This window comes from Microtus pennsylvanicus, chromosome 22, assembly GCF_037038515.1.
Source record: "Microtus pennsylvanicus isolate mMicPen1 chromosome 22, mMicPen1.hap1, whole genome shotgun sequence".
NCBI lineage: Eukaryota > Metazoa > Chordata > Mammalia > Rodentia > Cricetidae > Microtus > Microtus pennsylvanicus.
The window spans coordinates 20,526,468-20,547,643 of NC_134600.1; the positions used below are offsets into that span (position 1 = coordinate 20,526,468).

A 21,176-nucleotide genomic window follows, 5' to 3' on the forward strand; every position below is an offset into this window, starting at 1 on the left:
GAATTGAACTCAGGACCTCTGGAAGAGCAGTCAGTTCTCTTAACCACTGAGGCATCTCTCCAGCCCACCTTTTTTATTTTTTTAAATTTTTCGAGACAGGGTTTTTCTGTGCCTTTGGAGCCTGTCCTGGAACTAGCTCTGTAGACCAGGCTAGTCTCAATCTCACAGAGATCCGCTTGCCTCTGCCTCCCGAGTGCTGGGATTAAAGGTGAAAACTATCTTTTTGATAATTCATGATGATCAGAAATTCAAAAAGAACCAAGTCTAAGTTAGTTTCTGGTGCTATCGATTTTTTATTTCTTCTGGGTCATCAAGCCTGAGTAAAAGATGAACTTATTATACCAGCCTTTCCCACATCACTGTTATTAATGACATGTTCATGAGGCTGAATAGAAGATCAGCACCTAGAACACTGAAGACTCATCCACAGGGCCTAACATTGAGATTTACTACCCACAACTGTCTGTACCTAAAGTCACAGGGGATTAGACACCATCTTCTGGTCACCACTGGTACCTGGGATACCTTTGGTATATTCATTGGTCAAACTTCTATATCTAAATTCAATTTCATTCTTTTCTAAAATATGAGACAAACAAAAAATACCTACTAAAATAAAGAGTTAAATACATACATGTCCTTTCAGCATTTGCATATGTGCTGCCCTAGGAGACCAGAATAAGACACCAGATCTTCAATGTCTGCAATGACAGGGAGTTCTGATCAATCAGATGTGGTGCTACGACTTGAACTTGGGTACCAAAGAGGATCAGTACTCCTGAGACAACTCTCCTGTTCCCACAAGTGTCATTATAAAGCTGAAGGTGAAGGTGTCCCACTGTTCCTTCTGTCGTATAGCACTTGAAGGATCTAAATGTCCTCTAGACGGTTGTCAAATGATTTCATGGACTGAATGTTAATGGAATTTCAATACCGTTTATGGTTATTGTTATCACAGTTCTTTTTTATGTAAGTGAAGATTTAAAAAAAAGGTTGGTTGAAATCAGTCTGAGTCCAGCCTGATTTTATTAGGAAAAGTTCCATAATTTGAGATAGGCTTTTTTTTTTTGGATTTTTTGTTTTTGTTTTTGTTTTTCGAGACAGGGTTTCTCTGTGGTTTTGGAGCCTGTCCTGGAACTAGCTCTTGTACACCAGGCTGGTCTCGAATTTTTTTGGAATTTTTGAGACAGAATACCTCCACATAGCATGGAGGCCAGGAAGTTATTATGGGGAACTAGCTGGCCTCACTGACATCAGTTGACCCACACTCCTGTGTGCTGTAATTATAGTCATATACTGATGTGGGAGTGTCATATATCAATCTGTTGATTTCATTGGTTAAGCAATAAAGAAACTGTTTGGCCCTGTGGGTGGAGTAAACAGAACAGAATGCCCGGAGGAAGAGGAAGTGAGGTCAGACTCCACAGCTCTCCTCTCCGGAGCAGACGCAAGAGAGACGCCATGCTACCTGCTCCAGGGAAGACGCACGCTATGAAGCTCCGACCCAGGATGGACTTAGGCTAGAATCTTCCCAGTAAGCGCACCTAGGGGTGCTACACAGATGATTAGAATTGGGATAAATTAATATGTGAGAATTAGCCTAGAATAGGCTAGATAGGAATGGGCCAGAGCAGTGTTAAAATGAATACAGTGTCCGTGTAATTATTTTGGGGCATAAGCTAGCCGGGCAGGTGGCTGGGGTTTTGGGGATGCAGCTCCACCGCCGTTCATATTACTACAATATACCTCTAAGTCCAGTTGAAATATGTTTTAAGGACTTCTCATTGAATCATAGAAAGAAATAATAAAATAATATACAAAAAGGAGCATCATTGTTCTGATGAATAGCAATGTTTCTTGAAGTTCTATAATTTAAATGACCAAATCATTTCACATGCTCTCACTAATGGGTTATTTTCATTGTGTTGTTAATTACATCTGTTTAAAAATGTTTGAAGTGTGACTGTGTGAATACACCTGTGTCGTGATGTGTATGTAGCACTGACAGGAAAACTAACAGGGGTCTATGATCTACTTCTGCTGTGTGAGTTCTAATGATTAATCCTATGGAGACATTTGACTACAAAAGGCCTAAATGGCACTTCTTTGGGTTTAAATATTCATGAATGAACTCTTAGAGAAATGTGAGAAAATTTGTACAAGTATTGTATATAACCCAGAGATAGATACCAGGTCATCAGACTTGGCAGCAATGAACTATAACTTTACTAAATGAGACAATTTTCTGGTGGATAATTTTGGTCCTGAGGAAGTCTTATAAATCAAGGTCTACTCTTCAAAATCAACAAATTTTACTGTTGTAATATTTTTTCACATTGAATTTGAGCACCAGTGAAATGGCTCAGTGGGAAAGCACTTTTGTGAGCAAGACTAAAAACCTTACCTCAATTCCTATAGAACATCCAGCTATGGAATTACATATACAGATGTTTGCTGATTTTCATAAATTATTATATCCATATCAGATAAATGAAAATACTTTGTGGAATACACACGAGGTATTTAAATTTCTCATAATTTTTATCAGTTATTTTAACATTTACATTGTTAAATTCTCTTGAAATCACAGTATATTGGGTGTACATCATCTATCCTTGGATTTGTACTCAAGAGTAAGACAAATGAGCATCATGAGTTCAATTACTGACATAATAAGACAAATATCAAACAACAAAATTTCAATGAAATTTGTGAAAAGATGAAAATCAAAACCGGAAACACAATCCACCACCATTATGTGAAAAGTGTGATCAAACGTGGCCTGATATTTCAATAACCAATGGTCAAATTATATGATAGGGGCTCCATTATATACATTAGAGAAGAAAAATACCTATCACATTGTACAGGCACAACAGAATATGAACAAAAGTCATAGAAGGAATATAAGGTCTACAAAATAAACTTCGCTAAATGAATTTGCCACACATACAGCACACTCTAGTGACTACCTCAACTGTTTAAAATTAGAAACCACAATGCAATTATCTCCTCCATCAGTCTTGACAAAACATGGTTTATAGTTTACTTCCTGCAAGGCTTTGATGAAAATAGTTTATGTTGAACCTGAAGAAATCTGTGATGTTTAAACGCATTAACATTTTTTTCATGGATAGGAATTTCTTCTTTATGAGCTTGTTTCAATTTTAGTCTTAAAATTGATCTAAATAGAATTTAAAATACTAGAGTAATGGTTACTTGACTAACTGAATTTATTCACAGAGTTTCAATGCAGTATGATATTTTTATGTTTTGAAGCCTACATTCATTAAATTCATACTTTCTCTTCTGAATGGTTGATTGTGACAAAGGATTTACCACATCGATTTCAATCATGGTTGTTTTCACATACAGGAGATTATGCATTTAATGATGACTAAAATATAAAAAGGCTTTATCACACTGATTACATTCATAATGATTCTTACTCTTTTAAGCCTTTGAACATTAATTACTGTGATCTGCAAAGGCCTTACACACTGAATACATCATGGGGTTTCCCTCTTTTGTATGTTATTTTATGCCTTTAGAGATCACTGTGTTGTTCAAAGCCCTTACCACACTGATTACAATCAAAGAGTTTCTATCTACGATGAGATCTTTTATGCCTTTTAAGATTATTGTGAGCAACAAATTTCATATCACACCGATTACATTCATAGGGTTTTTCTCCAGTATCTGTTCTTTTATGACAATGAAGTTGATCATGTGCTACAAAGGCCTTCTCACACTGAATAAACTCAGAGTTTCTATCTAGGGTGAGAATTTTTATGCCTTTGAAGATGACTATTCTTTCCAAAGGCCTTACCACACTGATTACATTCATATGGTTTTTCTCCGGTGTGTGTTCTTTGATGACTTTGAAGATCATTGTGTTGTACAAAGGCCTTACCACACTGATTGCATTCATAGGGTTTCTCACCAGTATGTGTTCTTTTATGCCTTTGAAGATGAATGTTCGTTGTAAAAGCCTTACCACACTGATTACATTCATAAGGTTTATCTCCAGTATGTGTTCTTTTATGGCTTTTAAGATGATTGTATTGAGCAAAGGCCTTACCACACTGAGTACATTCATAAGGTTTCTCTCCAGTATGTGTTCTTTTATGGTTTTGAAGATTACTCTGAGCTGCAAAGGCCTTACCACATTGATTACATTCAAATGGTTTCTCTCCAGTATGTGTTCTTTTATGCAATTGAAGATGATGATGACGTGCAAAGGCCTTACCACACTGAGTACATTCATAGGGCTGTTCGCCAGTATGCGTTCTTTGATGGCGTTGAAGAGTTCCCTGAAATGCAAAGGCCTTACCACATTGATTACATTTATATGGTTTCTCTCCAAGATGTGTTCTTTGATGGTTTTTAAGATTACTCTTAGCTGCAAAGGCCTTACCACACTGATTACATTTATATGGTTTCTCTCCAGTATGTATTCTTTGATGTCTTTGAAGATTACTGTGTTGTGAAAAGGCCTTACCACACTGATTACATTCATATGGTTTCTCTCCTGTGTGTGTTCTCTTATGGTATTGAAGATGACTGTGAGCTGCAAAGGCCTTGCCACACTGGTTACATTCATAGGGTTTCTCTCCAGTATGTGTTCTTCCATGGTATTGAAGAGCACTGTACCGTGCAAAGGACCTACCACACTGATTGCATTCATAGGGTTTCTCTCCAGTATGTGTTCTTTTATGCTTTTGAAGACTACTGTGATCTGCAAACGCCTTACCACACTGATTGCATTCATAGGGTTTCTCTCCAGTATGTGTTCTTCCATGGTATCGAAAAGCACTGTACCATGCAAAGGCCTTACCACACTGAGTACATTCATAAGGTTTCTTTCTAGTATGTGTTCTTTTATGCAATTGCAGATGACTGTTTTGTGCAAAGGCCTTACCACACTGATTACATGCATAGGGTTTCTCTCCAGTATGTGTTCTTTCATTCCATTTAAGGTGACTGACACGTGTCAAGGGTTCACCTTGTTGAATATCTACTGAAAGTTTTTCTTCAGCTTGAATTCTTTCAATCCTGCAAGGATAATTGGCACATATAAAAGCTTTACCACATTCAATACAGTGTTGTGCCTAGACATTTGTATGAATGAATTTTATAATATAGTCCAACTATAAAGAGGAATCAGATACGAACTTTCTATAACTGTGTCTAAACTTATGTTTTGGTCTCTAATTAGGCACTTGTTTGCAACTTGGAAGATACCTCCAATGGTAAATTCCTTTCTTTTATCGCTTACCATTTTACCTTCCCTGAAACTTTTTTCTATAGGATATTTTATACATGTGTGAAGAGAAATGGATAAACACAGAGCTTTAGCATTCATGAATTCTCCTATACTGTGAATCATATGGCATATACTATGTCAACTAGCACCCCCAAAACTATTTGCACTGTTGTAGAATGCATACAGCTTTTTTGCAGTGTGAGTTTGTTCATGTATTAACAATGATGGTAGAAAAACAATTAATGGTATACTTGAATCAAATTCAACAAGTATACTCAACATGTGGCTACTAGTTATCTGATTGTTCTTAGAGAGTGGTATGCTACATCTCTCTATATCCCCATGCTCATACACTTGTATCAAGAATAATGTATGGTATACTTAGTAAAGAAGAATAACACATAAGAGATTTCCACATTGAATTCTCAGGTTTTGAATTGCTGTTCCTCGCAGACTGGTGGTATAGGTATCAGGGTTTCTGTAGAACAACTGCCACATGAGTCAACTCTAACAGCTTCTATCACTAAACTTATTACAGTCACAAGAGGTATAGGAGTAATACAAGATTTACTATGGGCTGTTGTTTTGTTTTACAAAGTTTTGCAGATATATCTTCAATGTGTATACCTTTTGTATTATGAGTAGCAAAAAAGAAATTTATTTGCAGATCTACAACAAAGCTCTCATGGTGCTATGCCTCAAAAGGTGATTTTTTTTAGCCATTGCTTTCTTAAAAGAAGGTCATTCAAATGATATTCACATATGACTTAGGGATTTGTGAGAATTTGATAACTGTCAGTGCACTTAAAACTGTGTTTATTTACAGTGTTGCTTTAGACTAAAACTTTCAGGATGAAGAAAAATTTCATCAGAGGCACAATGTTATAAGCTTGCACAAGAAAATTACCTTTCATGTCTTCTAGGACATGGACAATGTTCTTCAGTATTATGGTCTTCCCAAATGCATCCTAAAATATAATACCAGAAAATGTATGTTATGTTATTGAAAATTGTGCAATGTTTCAGCTGTTATCTTAAGGGACCCTTAGAACCATAACTGCTTTATCCAACTCATTGTTTTTAAATAAATTACTGAAGAACATTATTAACCAAGAAAAAGTTGTCCATTTAGTTTGAAACTTAAAGGAAATTCATTTTTACCTATAGTAGTGAGGTTCCTGTAGGTCTCCAGCATCACATCTTTGTAGAGATTCTTCTGGGAAGGATCCAGCAAATTCCACTCTTCCCAAGTGAAGTTGATATGCACATCATCATAGGTCACTGAACTCTAAAATATTTCATTCATGTTTATAATGGAAAGCAGAAATGTGACAACATTGTAAATCAATACATCTTTGACAGTAGAGTCATAAAATTCTAGTATTCCCCACTATTATTACATGACACTAAAGATAATCACGTTAGAAGGAAATTGATTAGAAGTCACCACTGTCATTTCTTTACTCTTTGAATGGGATATCACCTTACAAAAGAACTTCCTATTAATAGAGAGAACCAAGGAAACAGATAAACAGGACATAGTACACTTAGAAAATTATATGAAGGGGCTGGAGAGATGGCTCAGTGGTTAAGAGCATTGCCTGCTCTTCCAAAGGTCCTGAGTTCAATTCCCAGCAACCACATGGTGGCTCACAACCATCTGTAAAGAGGTCTGGTGCCCTCTTCTGGCCTTCAGGCATACAGACAGAATATTGTATACATAATATAAATAAATATTTAAAAAAAAAGAAAATTATATGAAGAAATACTAATTACAAAAAAGAAAAATACAGTGGGCAAAGTGGGTGTATTGACTCATGCCTTTAAGCACAGCACTCAGAAAGCTAGTTGTGTATATTTTGTCTCTGAGTTGAATGTCAGCCAAGTCTATGGAATCATTTTTGGGACAGGTGGAAATACACAGTAAGACACTAACTTTATTGCAAAAATCAGGGAAACAAACAAATCAGATTGAAAGAATTCAGAGATATTTACTGAAGTTCCTACAAAGAATTATGCATTCACTCCATATCTGTATTCATATTCCAGACAGCTAAAGTTTCCTATTTTCAACTGCAATACCAAAAACATTTTATGAAAAGCTACTTTATGTTCAAAATAATTACAAATTGACAGGTGAAAACATTAGCTATATAAATGTTGGGCATAACAAATTAACACAGATCTGGAAATATGGCTGAGTACTTCTGAGCTCTTCCTGGTCTTGAAAAGAGGTGGGCACAATTACCAGTACTTACATGGGGAGCACAACTACTTATTATTCCAAGTTCAGAATGTCTGAGAAGCTTTGATCACTCCGATGACCTAGTACCCATATGGTGCATATCCATGCAGACACATAAAATAGTCAAATTGAGTGAAAAATTAACAGCAAGCACAACAAGCAGAAAGAAGTTCATGCACCTCCAATTCAATGACTCAGAATGCTCATGCAGTATTAATGTCATGAATACATAGAATCCTGGGAATCAGAATGATACCCTCTGTCAAATTTAAAATTCAAGATATGTGTGAAGCTGAGCACAGCAGCACATGCTTGACATGGAAAAAGCCTACATTCCAGGGTCATCATCCAACAACATAAAAACAAATAAAGCCATGAATGAAGTCCCCCTCCCTTTAATTTCAGGAATTTGGAGCCACACAGCAAAGGTTACTCAGACAAGCAAACAAAACAATTAAAACTGCAGCCTACCAAACTCCTTAGCACTGAACAGCAACTATTTCTTCTATTTTATGTGATTTACAGATCAAGCCTATTATGATAATAAAAACATTTCAGTATGAGTGGAAAGCTGACTGATTAATTCCAACAACAACACAGTAGACATAAAAGTCAGAAAATTAGTTGAGGATATTGAGACTCATCACATACAATGAGGCATTTCATCTAGAAAGGCCTTTCCTACTAAAGGTTTATAGGAAATTGAAAGAAAGGCCACCAAGGAGAGAAACTTGTTCAAGTACGTGATCTTTTCTGGGAGGTTGTTCATTCAATGAACTGCACAGACTGGACCAAGAGAATGACCCAGGAGAGCAGACCAAAAGAGCAGGCCAAGACAGAGGGCAAAGACAGACCTCTGAAGTGTTGCTCTCTGAAACACAGACTAGGCCAAGAACAGTTCTCAAAAACAAAATCAGCTACTTTATAGATTAGACCAAGAGGCAAAGACACTGCTTACACCCATTGAAGGATGAGATGGGTGGGTGCCAATGCCAGAATTCAGCCGACAACATAGAAAACAACATGGTAACACCAGAACCAGGAAGATTTGATCATCCTAAACCAGAAGAAGCAACAGTAAATGATTTTCAGTGTAACTTTGTGAGGGTGATGAGGAAATCAAAATTCCCTTAAAGATATTGAGAAAAACACAAACAAAAATGGAAGACATCAATAAATCTCTCAAAGAAACCCACGAAACCAAGAAAAAATAATCAAAGTGGTAAAGCAAAGAACCTAAAAGACTTAAAGACTGGGGCTGGGCAGTGGTGGTGTGCATGCCTTTATTCCCAGCACTTGGGAGGCAGAGGGAGGTGGATCTCTGTGAGTTTCAGTCCAGCCTGGTCTACAAGGGCTAGTTCCAGGGCAGGCCCAAAGCTAGAAAAAACCTTGTCAAAGAAAAAAAAAGACTTGGGGGCTGGAGAGATGGCTCAGAGGTTAAGAGCATTGCCTGCTCTTCCAAAGGTCCTGAGTTCAATTCCCAGCAACCACATGGTGCCTCACAACCATCTGTAATGGGGTCTGGTGCCCTCTTCTGGCCTGCAGGCATACACACAGACAGAATATTGTATATATAATAAATAAATAAATAAATATTTAAAAAAAAAAGAAAAAAAAAGACTTGAAGACTGAAATAGAGGCAATAAAGAAAACACAAATGATGGTAATTCTGTATATGGAAAATCTAGGTAAACAAACAGGAACTACAGCAGGAAGTGTAACCAACAGAATAGAAAGAGAGAAGAGAGAATCTCAGGTGCTGATGATACTATAGAGGAAAGAGATTAATTGGTGAAAGAAAACAATAACTCCAACAAATACATTACACAAAACATCCTGGAAATCTAGTACACCATGAAAAAAAAATCCAAACCTAAGAATAATAGGGATAGAAGAAAGAGAAGAACACCAACTCAAAGGCACAGGAAATATAGTCAACAAAAAAATATCTTAGAAGAAAACTTTTCCAACCAAAAGAAGGGTATATCTATAAATGTACAAGAAGCTTAGGGAACACCAGAAAGACTGGACAAAAAAGTCCCTCTAACATATAATGATCAAAATGCAAAACATATAGAATGAAGCGAGAATATTAAGGGCTGCAAAGGACAATGGTCAATTACAATATAAAGGCAGACCTATCAGAGTAACACCCAAATTCTTCGTGGAATCTATGAAAGGAAGAAGGCCCTGGACAGATATGCTGAAGACATTAAGAGACTAAGAACTCTACTATAACCGACAAAGCTTTCAAACACCATCAATGGAAAAAACAAGGTATTCCATGAAATCCAGTCATACAGAAAGTACTAGTGGGAAACCCAAGAAAGCTAACTGTAAACGCAGGCAACAGATAACTTGACATCACGAACCCAAAGAAGAGAAACACACAAACACTACTACTGAAATAAAACAGGAAGTAGCAATCACTGGTCATTTATATCTCTTACTATCAATAGATCCAATTCACTTACAAATTGTCACAAGCTTAGAGAATGGATCCTAAAGCAGGATTCATCCTTTTTTTTTTTTTTTTTTTTTTTTTTTTTTTTTTTTTTTTTTGGTTTTTCGAGACAGGGTTTCTCTGTGGCTTTGGAGCCTGTCCTGGAACTAGCTCTGTATACCAAGGATTCATCCTTTTGCTTTATAGAAGAAATAACCTAAACTTCAAAGACAACATTACTTCAAGGCAGGACCTCGAGGGGTGTGTCCACCCACAGAGAGTGTGGAACTGATCTAGTGGGAGCTCACCAAGGCCAGCAGGACTGGGTCTGAATGAGCATGTGATTAAACCAGACTCTCTGAAGGTGGCTGACAATGAGGGCAGACTGAGAAGCCAATGATAACGACACTGGATTTTGATTCTACTGCATGTACTGGCTTTTTGGGAGCCTAGTCTGTTTAGATGCACATCTTCCAAGGATAGAGGGGGTGCTTGGACTTCCCACAAGGCAGGGCACCCTGACTTCTTTTAGAACTGGAGAGTGAGGGGGAGGAGGGGAGTGGGAGGGAAATGGGAGGATGGGAGGAGGTAGAAATTTTAAATAAATAAATAAAATAATATAGACTGAAAAGTAAAATCAATCAGATTCGATGAAGGACACTTCATACTCATAAAAGGAACAATTCATTAGGATGAAGTCTCAATCCTGAACAGCTATGCCACAAATATAATAACACCCACATATGTAAAAGAAACACTACTAAAGCTTAAAATGCACATCAAATCCCACATATTACTAGTCGGAGACTTCAACAATCTACTCTTCCCCAATGGACAGGTCAATTAGACAGAAACTTAACAGAGAAATAAGACAACTAACAGATGACTTGACTTAAATGGACTCAACAGACATCTACAGAATATTCCATCCAAAAACAAAAAAATATACCTTCTTCTCAGCACCTCGGGGTATCTTCTCTAAAATGGACTACAAACATGGTAACAAGGCAATCCATGACACACACACACACACACTCACACACAAATTGAAATAACACCCTGTGTTTTATCATATCACTATGTTTTAAAGTTAGAATTTAACAACAACAATAATCACAAAAAGCCTAAAAACTCATGGAGAATGAAGAGTGCTCTATCAAACTACCCCTGGGTCAAGGAAGAAATAGACATACTACCGAAAAAGTTGTTCTCTACAAAATTTGAAAGTTTAAACAAATCTAAACAGGTTTAGTCAGCAAAATAAAATCAACCTAATGAGGGCAGACAACTTATCCAATTATTTTTGGCCAACTTTGATGAGACCTGATTTTGAAATTCAAGAGCCTAATTAAAAAGTGAAGGTTTTAACTAACACAGTAAGGCTATATACGATGAATACATATGTAATATATACTGGGAAGAATTATATTGGCAATGTCCAATCCCTCTGCATTTGGAAAATTTAGAGAAAATATTTTATCATCTATCCTATCTCAGTAAGCCCAAGGTGTTGTTTGTAAATTTCTTTTTATCCTAACTTGTATTACCAACCTTAAATAATGTTCCTATGTCTCTTCACATTATATACTTTATATATATATTTGCATTCAATTTTCAATTTGGTAACATGCATAATTACAATTATTGAGTCTTTAGCTCCATCAGAGAACCCAGAAGGAGAAAATAATACTACCTGAGTCAACAGGAATTATAAAGCAAACAACATTTAAAATAAAGAAACAACACCAACTGTATATTTAAAATAACTTTTTGCCAGGCTGTGGTGGTGCAGGCCTTTAACCCAGCACTTTCATAGCAGAGGCAGGTATATCTCATTGACTTTGAGGCCAGAATGATCTACAAAATGAGTTTCAGGAAAGCCAGAGCAACACAGAGGAATCTGCATGGGAAAAAAAAGGGGGAAATGTCCTTTTGTTTTCCCTTGAAAACATACCTAATATGATTATAATAAGTGACTGTTATGCCAATTTATTCTTTTGGAGGGGGACATTTTATTTGGATGATTTGGTTTTTTTTTTTAGATGTCTTGGTTGTCCAGTGGATTTTAGATTCCTTAGTTTGATGTTTTCATGCTTTTGTAAAGATAAAACAAAACTTTGCCTTAAGCCTAACTTTATGGAGTTTTATTTTTGGAAATTGTATTTAATCAAAAGGAAAACATCTGTTAGTCTTACAAATTAATTAAGATTGAATGATAATGCTCTCTGATGAACTATTATCTTTTTTATTCAAGAGATCTTTTTTGAAACTAATATTAACTAACTTTATTGGAGTGGTAATCTAATTAATTATTATTAATAGAAATCAGGAGTCAGATATAGGGGTGTGAACCTGAAAGTTCAGAGAAGCAGCAGAGCACAACCAGTGATCTGACTGCCTCCATCTAGGAGAAAGAAGGATCCTCTCTCAGCCTCAACTCTCTACTTCCTGTCCCTTTTCAGTTTGCAGTCCTCAAAGTTTCTATGATAGTTCATTAAGCTAATGGCTAGCTCTTATCTCTGACTACTAACAAAGTTTATTATCAATATAAGGTGAAACTATTACACAGATCCCTGCCACTTCTCATATATATATTACTCTATTGCTGCTTCCATTCCTCATATGCAGGCCTCGATGACAGATGTCTCATAGCTTGGAAATTTCAACATCCTGTGGTCTCAAATGTAACCCAGCTTCATCTTCAACACTTAATGCAATGAACTCCCACAGTCTCTTCACTAGGGCTCTGAATCTCCCAATCATAGATGGCTATAATTGTGATGAACTTACCACAGAAGAAGAATCCATGACCTTCACATTTTGCATATTTCTTATTTCCAGCATCAGTAAAACATAGGTGATCCTGCCAAGATCCAATGAACCCTACCGAACTTTGACTATATTTACTGCAGGTTATGTATGATGCTCCTGAGAGTGATGTGGGAGTGCACTCTGTGTGCTGTGATTATCATTACTGAATAAAGAAACTGTGTTTTCCTGCTGAAAGGGCAGAACTTTGGCAGGTGGGGAGGACTGGACTGAATGTTGGGAGAAAGAAGGGCAGAGTCAGAAGATGCCATGGATCCTCCACTGGAGAAAAATGTGCACAAACTTTGCTGGTAGGCCACAAACTTGTGGTGACACACAGATTAATGGAGATGGGTAAAATTAATATGTAAGAGTTAGCCAATAAGAAGTTAGAGCTAATGGGTCAAGCAGTGATTTAATTAATATAGTTTCGCCGGGCGGTGGTGGAGCACGCCTTTAATCCCAGCACTTGGGAGGCAGAGGCAGGCGGATCTCTGTGAGTTCGAGACCAGCCTGGTCTACAAGAGCTAGCTCCAGGACAGGAACCAAAACCACAGAGAAACCCTGTCTCGAAAAACCAAAAAAAAAAAAAACCCAAAAAAAAGAAAAAATTAATATAGTTTCTACATGGCTATTTTGAGGGTCTGGGTGTGCGGGGAATGATCAAGTGGCCAAGTAGCATCCCTCCAACATGAGACAAGAATTACATTTTATACTACTTCCATAAATTAAGGGCATAGCTGGATAGAGTCTTAGGCATTGGGCACTTTCTTAACTTTAAATTCAGAGCAAGGGCCTTCCTTTAATGGTGCTGAAAACCATGAAAACCCCTGTCTCTTTTTCATCATAGGACTTCCATCTGAAACTACCTGGGGCTTTTATTCTTCAGACATGGAAAAATCAAGATAGTTTTGGGGCCAAGTATCACACAAATGATCTCTAGTTAAATGATTTTATGAAGTCTTCTAAGCACCTGCCCTAATTACCAGGCCAAGATCACATAACAGAGCCATGAGGAATGAATCCAGGCTTGGGATGGAGAGGGCACAGCAAGTCAAGCTGTGACTGTGTATTGAGAGCAATCAGATATTTGATAACTTTATCAGAAATAGAAGATAATAGAAATTTGCAGGATCAATACAGGATAGCTGCTGGGATATCATGAAGACTGTAAGCTATACAGGGAATACAGGATTATTGTCTCAGACCAATTTTGCTGTTGAGCTTCCAAACTTCCTTGACCACTAAGGGAATACTCGAGAAACACAGATTAGCCTAATGCCTTACTCAAGACACACTGTGTCCTAGGAGCCATGGATTTTAACCTGAAAAAAAACCTAAAACAAACATCTCTCAGGATAGATAGACCAACCTAACTCCTTTGTTTCCTGCAGAGCCTTTTGCCCACTAAAATGCTGATTTTAACATGCACTGTCCACAAGTACTCAACATTCACATCTTTCAGGTCCTACAAAAAAAATTTAGCTGTGTAGAGTTTTCTGTGACTGACTTTTGCAATCTAAAGTCACAATATCTTGAAAATTCTTCCACAGTCAAGATTCCCAGAACTTTAAGATACCATCTTACACCAGTCAGAATGGCTAAAATCAAAAACACCAATGATTGCCTATGCTGGAGAGGATGTGGAGTAAAGGAAACACTCATCCATTGTTGGTGGGAATGCAAACTTGTGTAACCACTTTGGAAATAAGTGTGGCAGTTTCTCAGGAAATTGGGAGTCAACCTACCTCAGGATCCCACAATTCCACTCTTGAGAATATACCCAAGAGATGCCTAATCATACTACAAAAGCAGTTGTTCAACTATATTCATAGCAGCACTATTTGTGATAGCCAGAACCTGAATAAAACCTAGGTGTCCCTCAGGAGAGGAATGGATAAGGAAGGTGTGGGAGGGAAATGGGAGGATGGGAGGAGGTGGAAATTTTGAATAAATAAAGAAAAAAATTTAAAAAAAATCCATTGAATTATGCTGTGTAGATTTCTCTGTGAATGACTTTTGCCATCTAAAGTTCTGATATCTTAAAAATTCTTCCACAGTCAATATTCCCAAGTCCACTGCAGCAACCAAAACCACTGTTAAGGTACCTCTTTTATTCCAACTTTCTTCTTTGTTGCTGTGATGAATCTATCTAAACAAAAGGAATTAACTCTGGTAATGAATATGTTTATTTGATTATTACTCCTAAGTCAGGGACCACCACTGTGGGAGCTTAGGGTAGAAACTCAAGTTAATCACTGAAGGGAAAACATGAGGAACCATTCTTTTCTAATTTTCTCTTTTGCTTTGTTACTGTCTTGTGCTCAGTTAGCTCCCTTAATCAGCCCAGGTCCACTGGCTTACAGACACTGCCAACTCAGGGGAAGAGTATTCTTCCAAGTCAATCATCAATCAACACAATCTCTTTCCGACAGAAATCAGACATTCTGATCTAAGCAAGGACTCAATTGATGTTGCCTCAGATGACCCTAGGCCTTGTCATGTTGACAGCTGAGGCTAATTAGCACACAGAGACAATATTATATGGAAAGGTTTTAAAGAACCAAAAATAATGTATTATTCTTGTCAGTCACTTAAGCAGCAAAGACCTAAACATGAGGATAACAACAAATGGAAAACACAGATATGCCAAAAATTAAAAGAGGCAATCATCTAAGATCAAGAAGAGAAAACTAAAACTGTCACTCCACAGAAACTATTCAAAACAAAAACTTAAGGAACTGATAATAGAAGGCATATTCTAAATGCAAATTGGTGAAGGTTCATTATTTTTGGAAATTTAATGACATAATTAGATTACGGTTAGAAAATCCACAACAGAGATGGCACCACTGACAAAACAGGTCTCAAAGACAGACCTTCCAATTCATATTATGGTCTCTTAAACAAGAACTACTGGATTCTAATCAAAATCAAACTCCAAGAAATCACTGGCCATCATGCATCCTGTACACTCCAGTTCTCTCCTTTACCAATAAAGAAAATGGGTTGGATGAGAAGGGCTGTCCACCAAAATTTGCAAGATTTATTTGATGCCTTTGATATTTTTGCTTTGTGGAAAATAGTTTTGGTTACTTAAAGTATGTCATTCTCTTATAATAAAGAAAATGATGTCTGTTAGGATCACGTAGATACCATTTCATTTTCTACAATTGGGAAATGCCTCTCAGTCTGCATTAGAGTGAAGAATTAAAACTTTTAAATAAAATTTCAGGAGAAAGATTTCTAAGGAATCAGTGTACATGTGAAGTAACTTGCTTGACTCTGGTTTATAAGCAAAAACAATTTTGAAAACAAGGTTATTCCTATTTTTGAGTATGTTTGTACATGAGGCAAAATGCCTTACATATGTGCACATGTGATATACTAAAAAAGAGACTGTCAGATCCCCTGGATTGAGAAAAGTAGAGATTTCTAAACCTCACAACATGAATGCATGTTTAAACTCACATCATCCACACAAAATTAATATGTTGAACTACCTGCTAAGAGACACAATACCTTTTATCAAATAAACCAAGTCTTTCTCAGATGAACAGAAACAAGAAAATCAAAAATAAATAAAGAAGTAAAAAAATGATCTATGGGAAAATGGTGCATCAAAATTTAGATGGTCTGCAAGTTAAATTTGCAGAATTAAATAAATACAATTCAATAACTTTGTCCAAGAATTTGTAAGAGGAAAGCTAACCACAAAGTTACATTCCATTGGAAACATTCAGAATGCTCACTGGGATTATGTGTTAATCATATCAACACTTAAGGAGCAAAGACTCAAACGTGAAGATAGCAACAACTGGAACACACAGATATGCTAGGAAATGGAAAGTGGCAGGCATCTAAAATAGAAAAAAATCTCTGCACAAAAACTTGCCCAAAACTCAAAACTTGAGGAACTTATGATGAAAGAAATTTTCTGAATAAAATTGGGGAAGGTTGATAATTTTCTTGAATATGAATAATATAATTAGATTACAGTTATAGATTATAGAAAAAATAATATACAGATTCACATAATTTGCTTTCTGTATTTTCCACAAAGATCCTTCCATCAAAAATGTGCCCAATGTTTGTGAAAGAATAAAGGTGTTGAAGAGAAAAAGCCATGAACAAAAGCAGGAATATGTTGTCAATTTTTAATTAAAAGACCAAAGTAATCCTTGGCAAGGAAAAGTGTGGTCTTGCCCAATGTTACCAAGCTATCTTTCATGATATATCTCCAAAAATTAAATTAACTCAAACTGAACAACTTTCACAAAAATAACTCCAAGTGACATTTATACTGTTTTTTCTGACCCCCAGTTACTGATCTGTCTTCTGAGACAGCAGCCTCATGATACAGATGTTATCTGTGAAAATAGAAAAGATCACTTCCTACAGCTCTCCAGATCTTGTGCTTTCCTCTGGTTTAATGTAAACACAGTCCCAAAATGTCCAATCTCAAAACAACCAAAAAATAATTTAAAATCTGCTTCCTACTACATGGCATGTGGCAGAATATGTGGATTGTGCCTTGCCTTCCTGTCTAACACAATGCATACCTGAGGAATCTCTGCAAATAAGAAACTTCTTTTGTCCCCTGGTAAGCTTCACTGGATCACACCATTGTGGTTAATGGCAGGATCATGTTAAAAGCATTCTACTCAAGTATTGCTCTACCAGTTCTACAATTTGTAATCTTTATTTTAAAAAAAACTAAAAATGGAATGCAACATTCAGAACTAGTAGAATCTAGAACTTCAGTTTTCTAATCTCTCTTCCCACTATACAACAAAAGCAGTGCCATGTGTATACTCTGGACATAGATAAAACCAGCATCATATCTTCCATTTCCAGGGTTTCAGAGTCCCCCACTCCCTAGTAAATCCAGACACAAGGAGGCTCAGAAAACAAGGGCCACTGCCACCACAAATAACATGGACCAAGATAGCTAAGGTCTGGCTCATGATCTGTCCAAGCATAGCAGAAATGACAGCTCAACAGACCTGCTCTTGACACCCTCCACTCACTATGGGATAGCTTGTGATCTTCCTTACTACTTCTTACAGCAGAGGCAGAAGAGAATCATGGAAAGAACCCACAAAATGTCTGTCACTAGTACTCCCCATTGCTAGCACTTCCCAGAATCCCTCACTGACTTGGGCCACCCATCTGGGACTCACAATATTAGCAGCTCCAATGACTCAGACAGCACAGTCCTTCCAGTTCTGCCCTATCAGCCCAACTTATGGGGGTCTAGTTTAGAAAATTTGTATTTAGTACACATTATTTGCCTCGCCTAGAGCACATCCTGATCCTCACACAAAGTATTGGGTTTTTGTGTACACATTACATTGAACACTCACTTTCTTGTGTAGACATTTCATTGGCTCAGAGATGAAAAATCCTGCAGACAAACACAGGTCCCATTCATAAAGCATCTACTGTTACTGTGTAAGTGTTGTTAAAGAAATACAGAAGATGAATTAGAAAACAATCAGGATCATGTTAGGACTTGGAGGTAACAAAGACAATATGGATATGATGTAGTTTTAATCTCAAAAATTATTTTGAAATATTGAGACAGGCTTTATGGCCATGTGCTCCAGAGACTAGGGATTTGTACTAGAGCACAATAAATATATTTTATATATTTTCTAGAAAAATGAAGATCTTAATCCAGAAAACTAGCAGTCCTATTAAGCAGGGACACAACATTTTACACAGATCTTCTATTTTGGATGAACTACTGTATACATAGCAAGTAGGTTTCAGTCCCTTTCCCAGATTCTTGATTGCCCAAGTCCATGGACTGCAAACAATGGTTAATCAGGACAATCATACAGCATCTACAATGGACCACCTGGTTCCAGAAAAGTAATCTCAGTTGAAGGAGGAAGGCTCTCACCCTCCGGACAAACACTCACTTCCTGTACTGTGTCTCCACCAGCTTCAAAGTTGGACAATGAGTACAATTCTTATACCAATCCCTCTTCATTTCTAAGTCCCCCCAAAAGCCAGAATGATTAGCAGTAGACACTCATTAACTGCTCTATTTTTCTTTCTCACTGACTAGTCAAGGCCAAACCCAGAAGGAGTTGCAGGAATGTCTTTCCACGGCTGGGCAGCAGAGGCAGGACTAGGTGTTGAAAATAATTCTCAATTTACACAAAATGAGGCAAGCCTAAACTACAGGAGACATTGCTGTATGCAAAAATCAACATAACCTTAAAGAATTTAATTGAAACTATTAATGACTTAAAAACAATAGAGAACAGAAACAAATAGAGATAACAGCAGCAATATACTTAAAGAAAGTATTTGAAAATGATACCAAAAAGTGATTTTTAAAGTGATGATAATAATGCACTTTTAAGATTAAATAAAATTTTCTATTTTGACTTTGAAAAACGAGTAGGCCGTTCCCTGAGAGAGGGGATGTCATCATTAGAGATAGACTGATGGTGCTCATATGTTGGCTGCTGAGACCTTTAACATGACACATAGACTTAGTCAATGGTCTGTTTCTCAAATCACTGAGCTGACATAACTGTGTTAGGCAATATTGATCATATCTGCAGAGGATAGTTGCCTAATTGCAAATTCAATGTTCCTTGACTCAAGAAAAGCCTTCCAGTCAGGACAATCATGCATTCTGCTCTGTGTTCATTCACTTGACAGTAATTTAAACATGGTGGGAAATTATAAACCACTCCCAGTACCACAATTGGGCCCTTTTTATAATGGTGGCTCCAATAGCTGATTGCCTATGCTGTGCCCCCTGCAGTGTACATAAAAAACTATTCCTCCTATTGTGGTCTGAAGAGAAGGGCTGCTCCATATGCAAATCCTTTCCCTGTGAGTGCATTGGATAGTCAACTACATGACTCAAATGCATAATTTTAAAACTGTGAAGTGCTGCACTCATTTAAGATTTTTGAAGGTGTAATGTAGAGGACACTCAAGGTCATTGCCTTGGAAAGCAAAAGACAGGGACTGAGGCCACCTGAGTCAACCTAAGAGACGTTGTCTGAGAAACAATTTTTCTATCAGGATGGAAATTCAGCAGTTCTAGAATTAATATGGCTTTCCCCTGTGAAATCACTTCACACCCTTAAGAGATTAATTTTAAAAAGTCTCTTTAATGATGGCATGCATCAATCTCTGGCCATTGCTCAAGGGGAACCAGGTTAGACAGATTTTGCATTTAATATATGCTGTTGTCCTTAAGTATCCTTTAGGTTCATGATCCAGATTACGCTTTGAATAATTGAAATAGAAACAGGCAACTTGCCAGTCTAGACTTTTAGGCAGAATTACACAGCAAAAATATCCCCAGAATATTTTAAGTACACCAGTGATGTGTTACATCAGTTCATTCTTCACTGATAATGAAGGACATGGGGGATGAGAAAGATAGGACAACTAAAAGGTAAAAACATAGGGTGCGGATGCATTGCAGAAGATACGTCCCATGCCTAGTAAGCTTCTGAAGAAAAATAGCATTTTGCCAGGTGGTGGTGGCACACACCATTAATCCCAAGACATTGGGATAGAGCCATGAGCTTCTCTGTGAGTTCAAGGCCTGTTTGGTCTAAAGAGTTCCAGGATATTCAGAAATGTCCCAGAGGATGTCTGTCTCAGAAAAACCAAAAAATAGAAGACATCAGCTAGCATTTTATATACTACTTCCAGAGGAAAAATGAAAAAAAAATTTATGAAGTCAGTAGAAACTATCATCCAATAAGACAAATTTAGGAGGAGGCTAGTCCAAAAATTCTACACAAGGAGAACATGGGGTATTTCAAAACCTTTGTTTAGTGATGATTGGCCTTGGTACTGATATCCGTAGCTCTGAGATGGATTCTCCAGAGCTGAGACAACCCCCCCACAAAGTCCTTGGCATCAGACCCGACCATTACCAGCTCCAAAGCATATTTCTGGTTTTAGAGAAGGATCTATGTTTGATTATCAACACATCAGGTCATTAGGGAAACTCACAAGGCTCAGGTCCTAGGCTGTTTCTAGATCTTCCAAGACTATCCCTCCTCCCTGCCTGAGGTCTCAAATGAAAGCCTTGATTGATCAGGCCAGTCACTCACACAACAGTTTTTCACATTTCAAATATGTCACCTGGTGTCATATTGCCCATTTGGCAGAACTGTGCTTTTCTCAAAAAGAAAACTGCAGGGGCTGGAGAGATGGCTCAGTGGTTAAGAGCATTGCCTGCTCTTCCAAAGGCCCTGAGTTCAATTCCCAGCAACCACATGGTGGCTCACATCCATCTGTAATAAGGTCTGGTGCCCTCTTCCGGCCTGCAGGCATACACACAGATAGAATATTGTATACATAATAAATAAATAAATATATATATATAAAAAAAGAAAACTGGAAATTTAGGTCACACCAGGCCT

General features: G+C 37.2%; 1 protein-coding gene across 1 annotated transcript; it reads right to left on the reverse strand.

The window, feature by feature from the left end:
* Nucleotides 1-475: 475 nt before the first annotated feature.
* On the reverse strand, nucleotides 476-14,431 carry LOC142839829 (zinc finger protein 431-like). Its single transcript, XM_075956208.1, has 5 exons — nucleotides 14,422-14,431; nucleotides 6,428-6,547; nucleotides 6,174-6,234; nucleotides 3,830-3,963; nucleotides 476-579 (listed from the first exon to the last, which is right to left on the reverse strand). The coding sequence occupies exons 1-5, from the start codon at nucleotides 14,429-14,431 to the stop codon at nucleotides 476-478; spliced, it is 429 nt and encodes a 142-aa protein (XP_075812323.1).
* Between the last annotated feature and the right edge of the window lie 6,745 nt (nucleotides 14,432-21,176).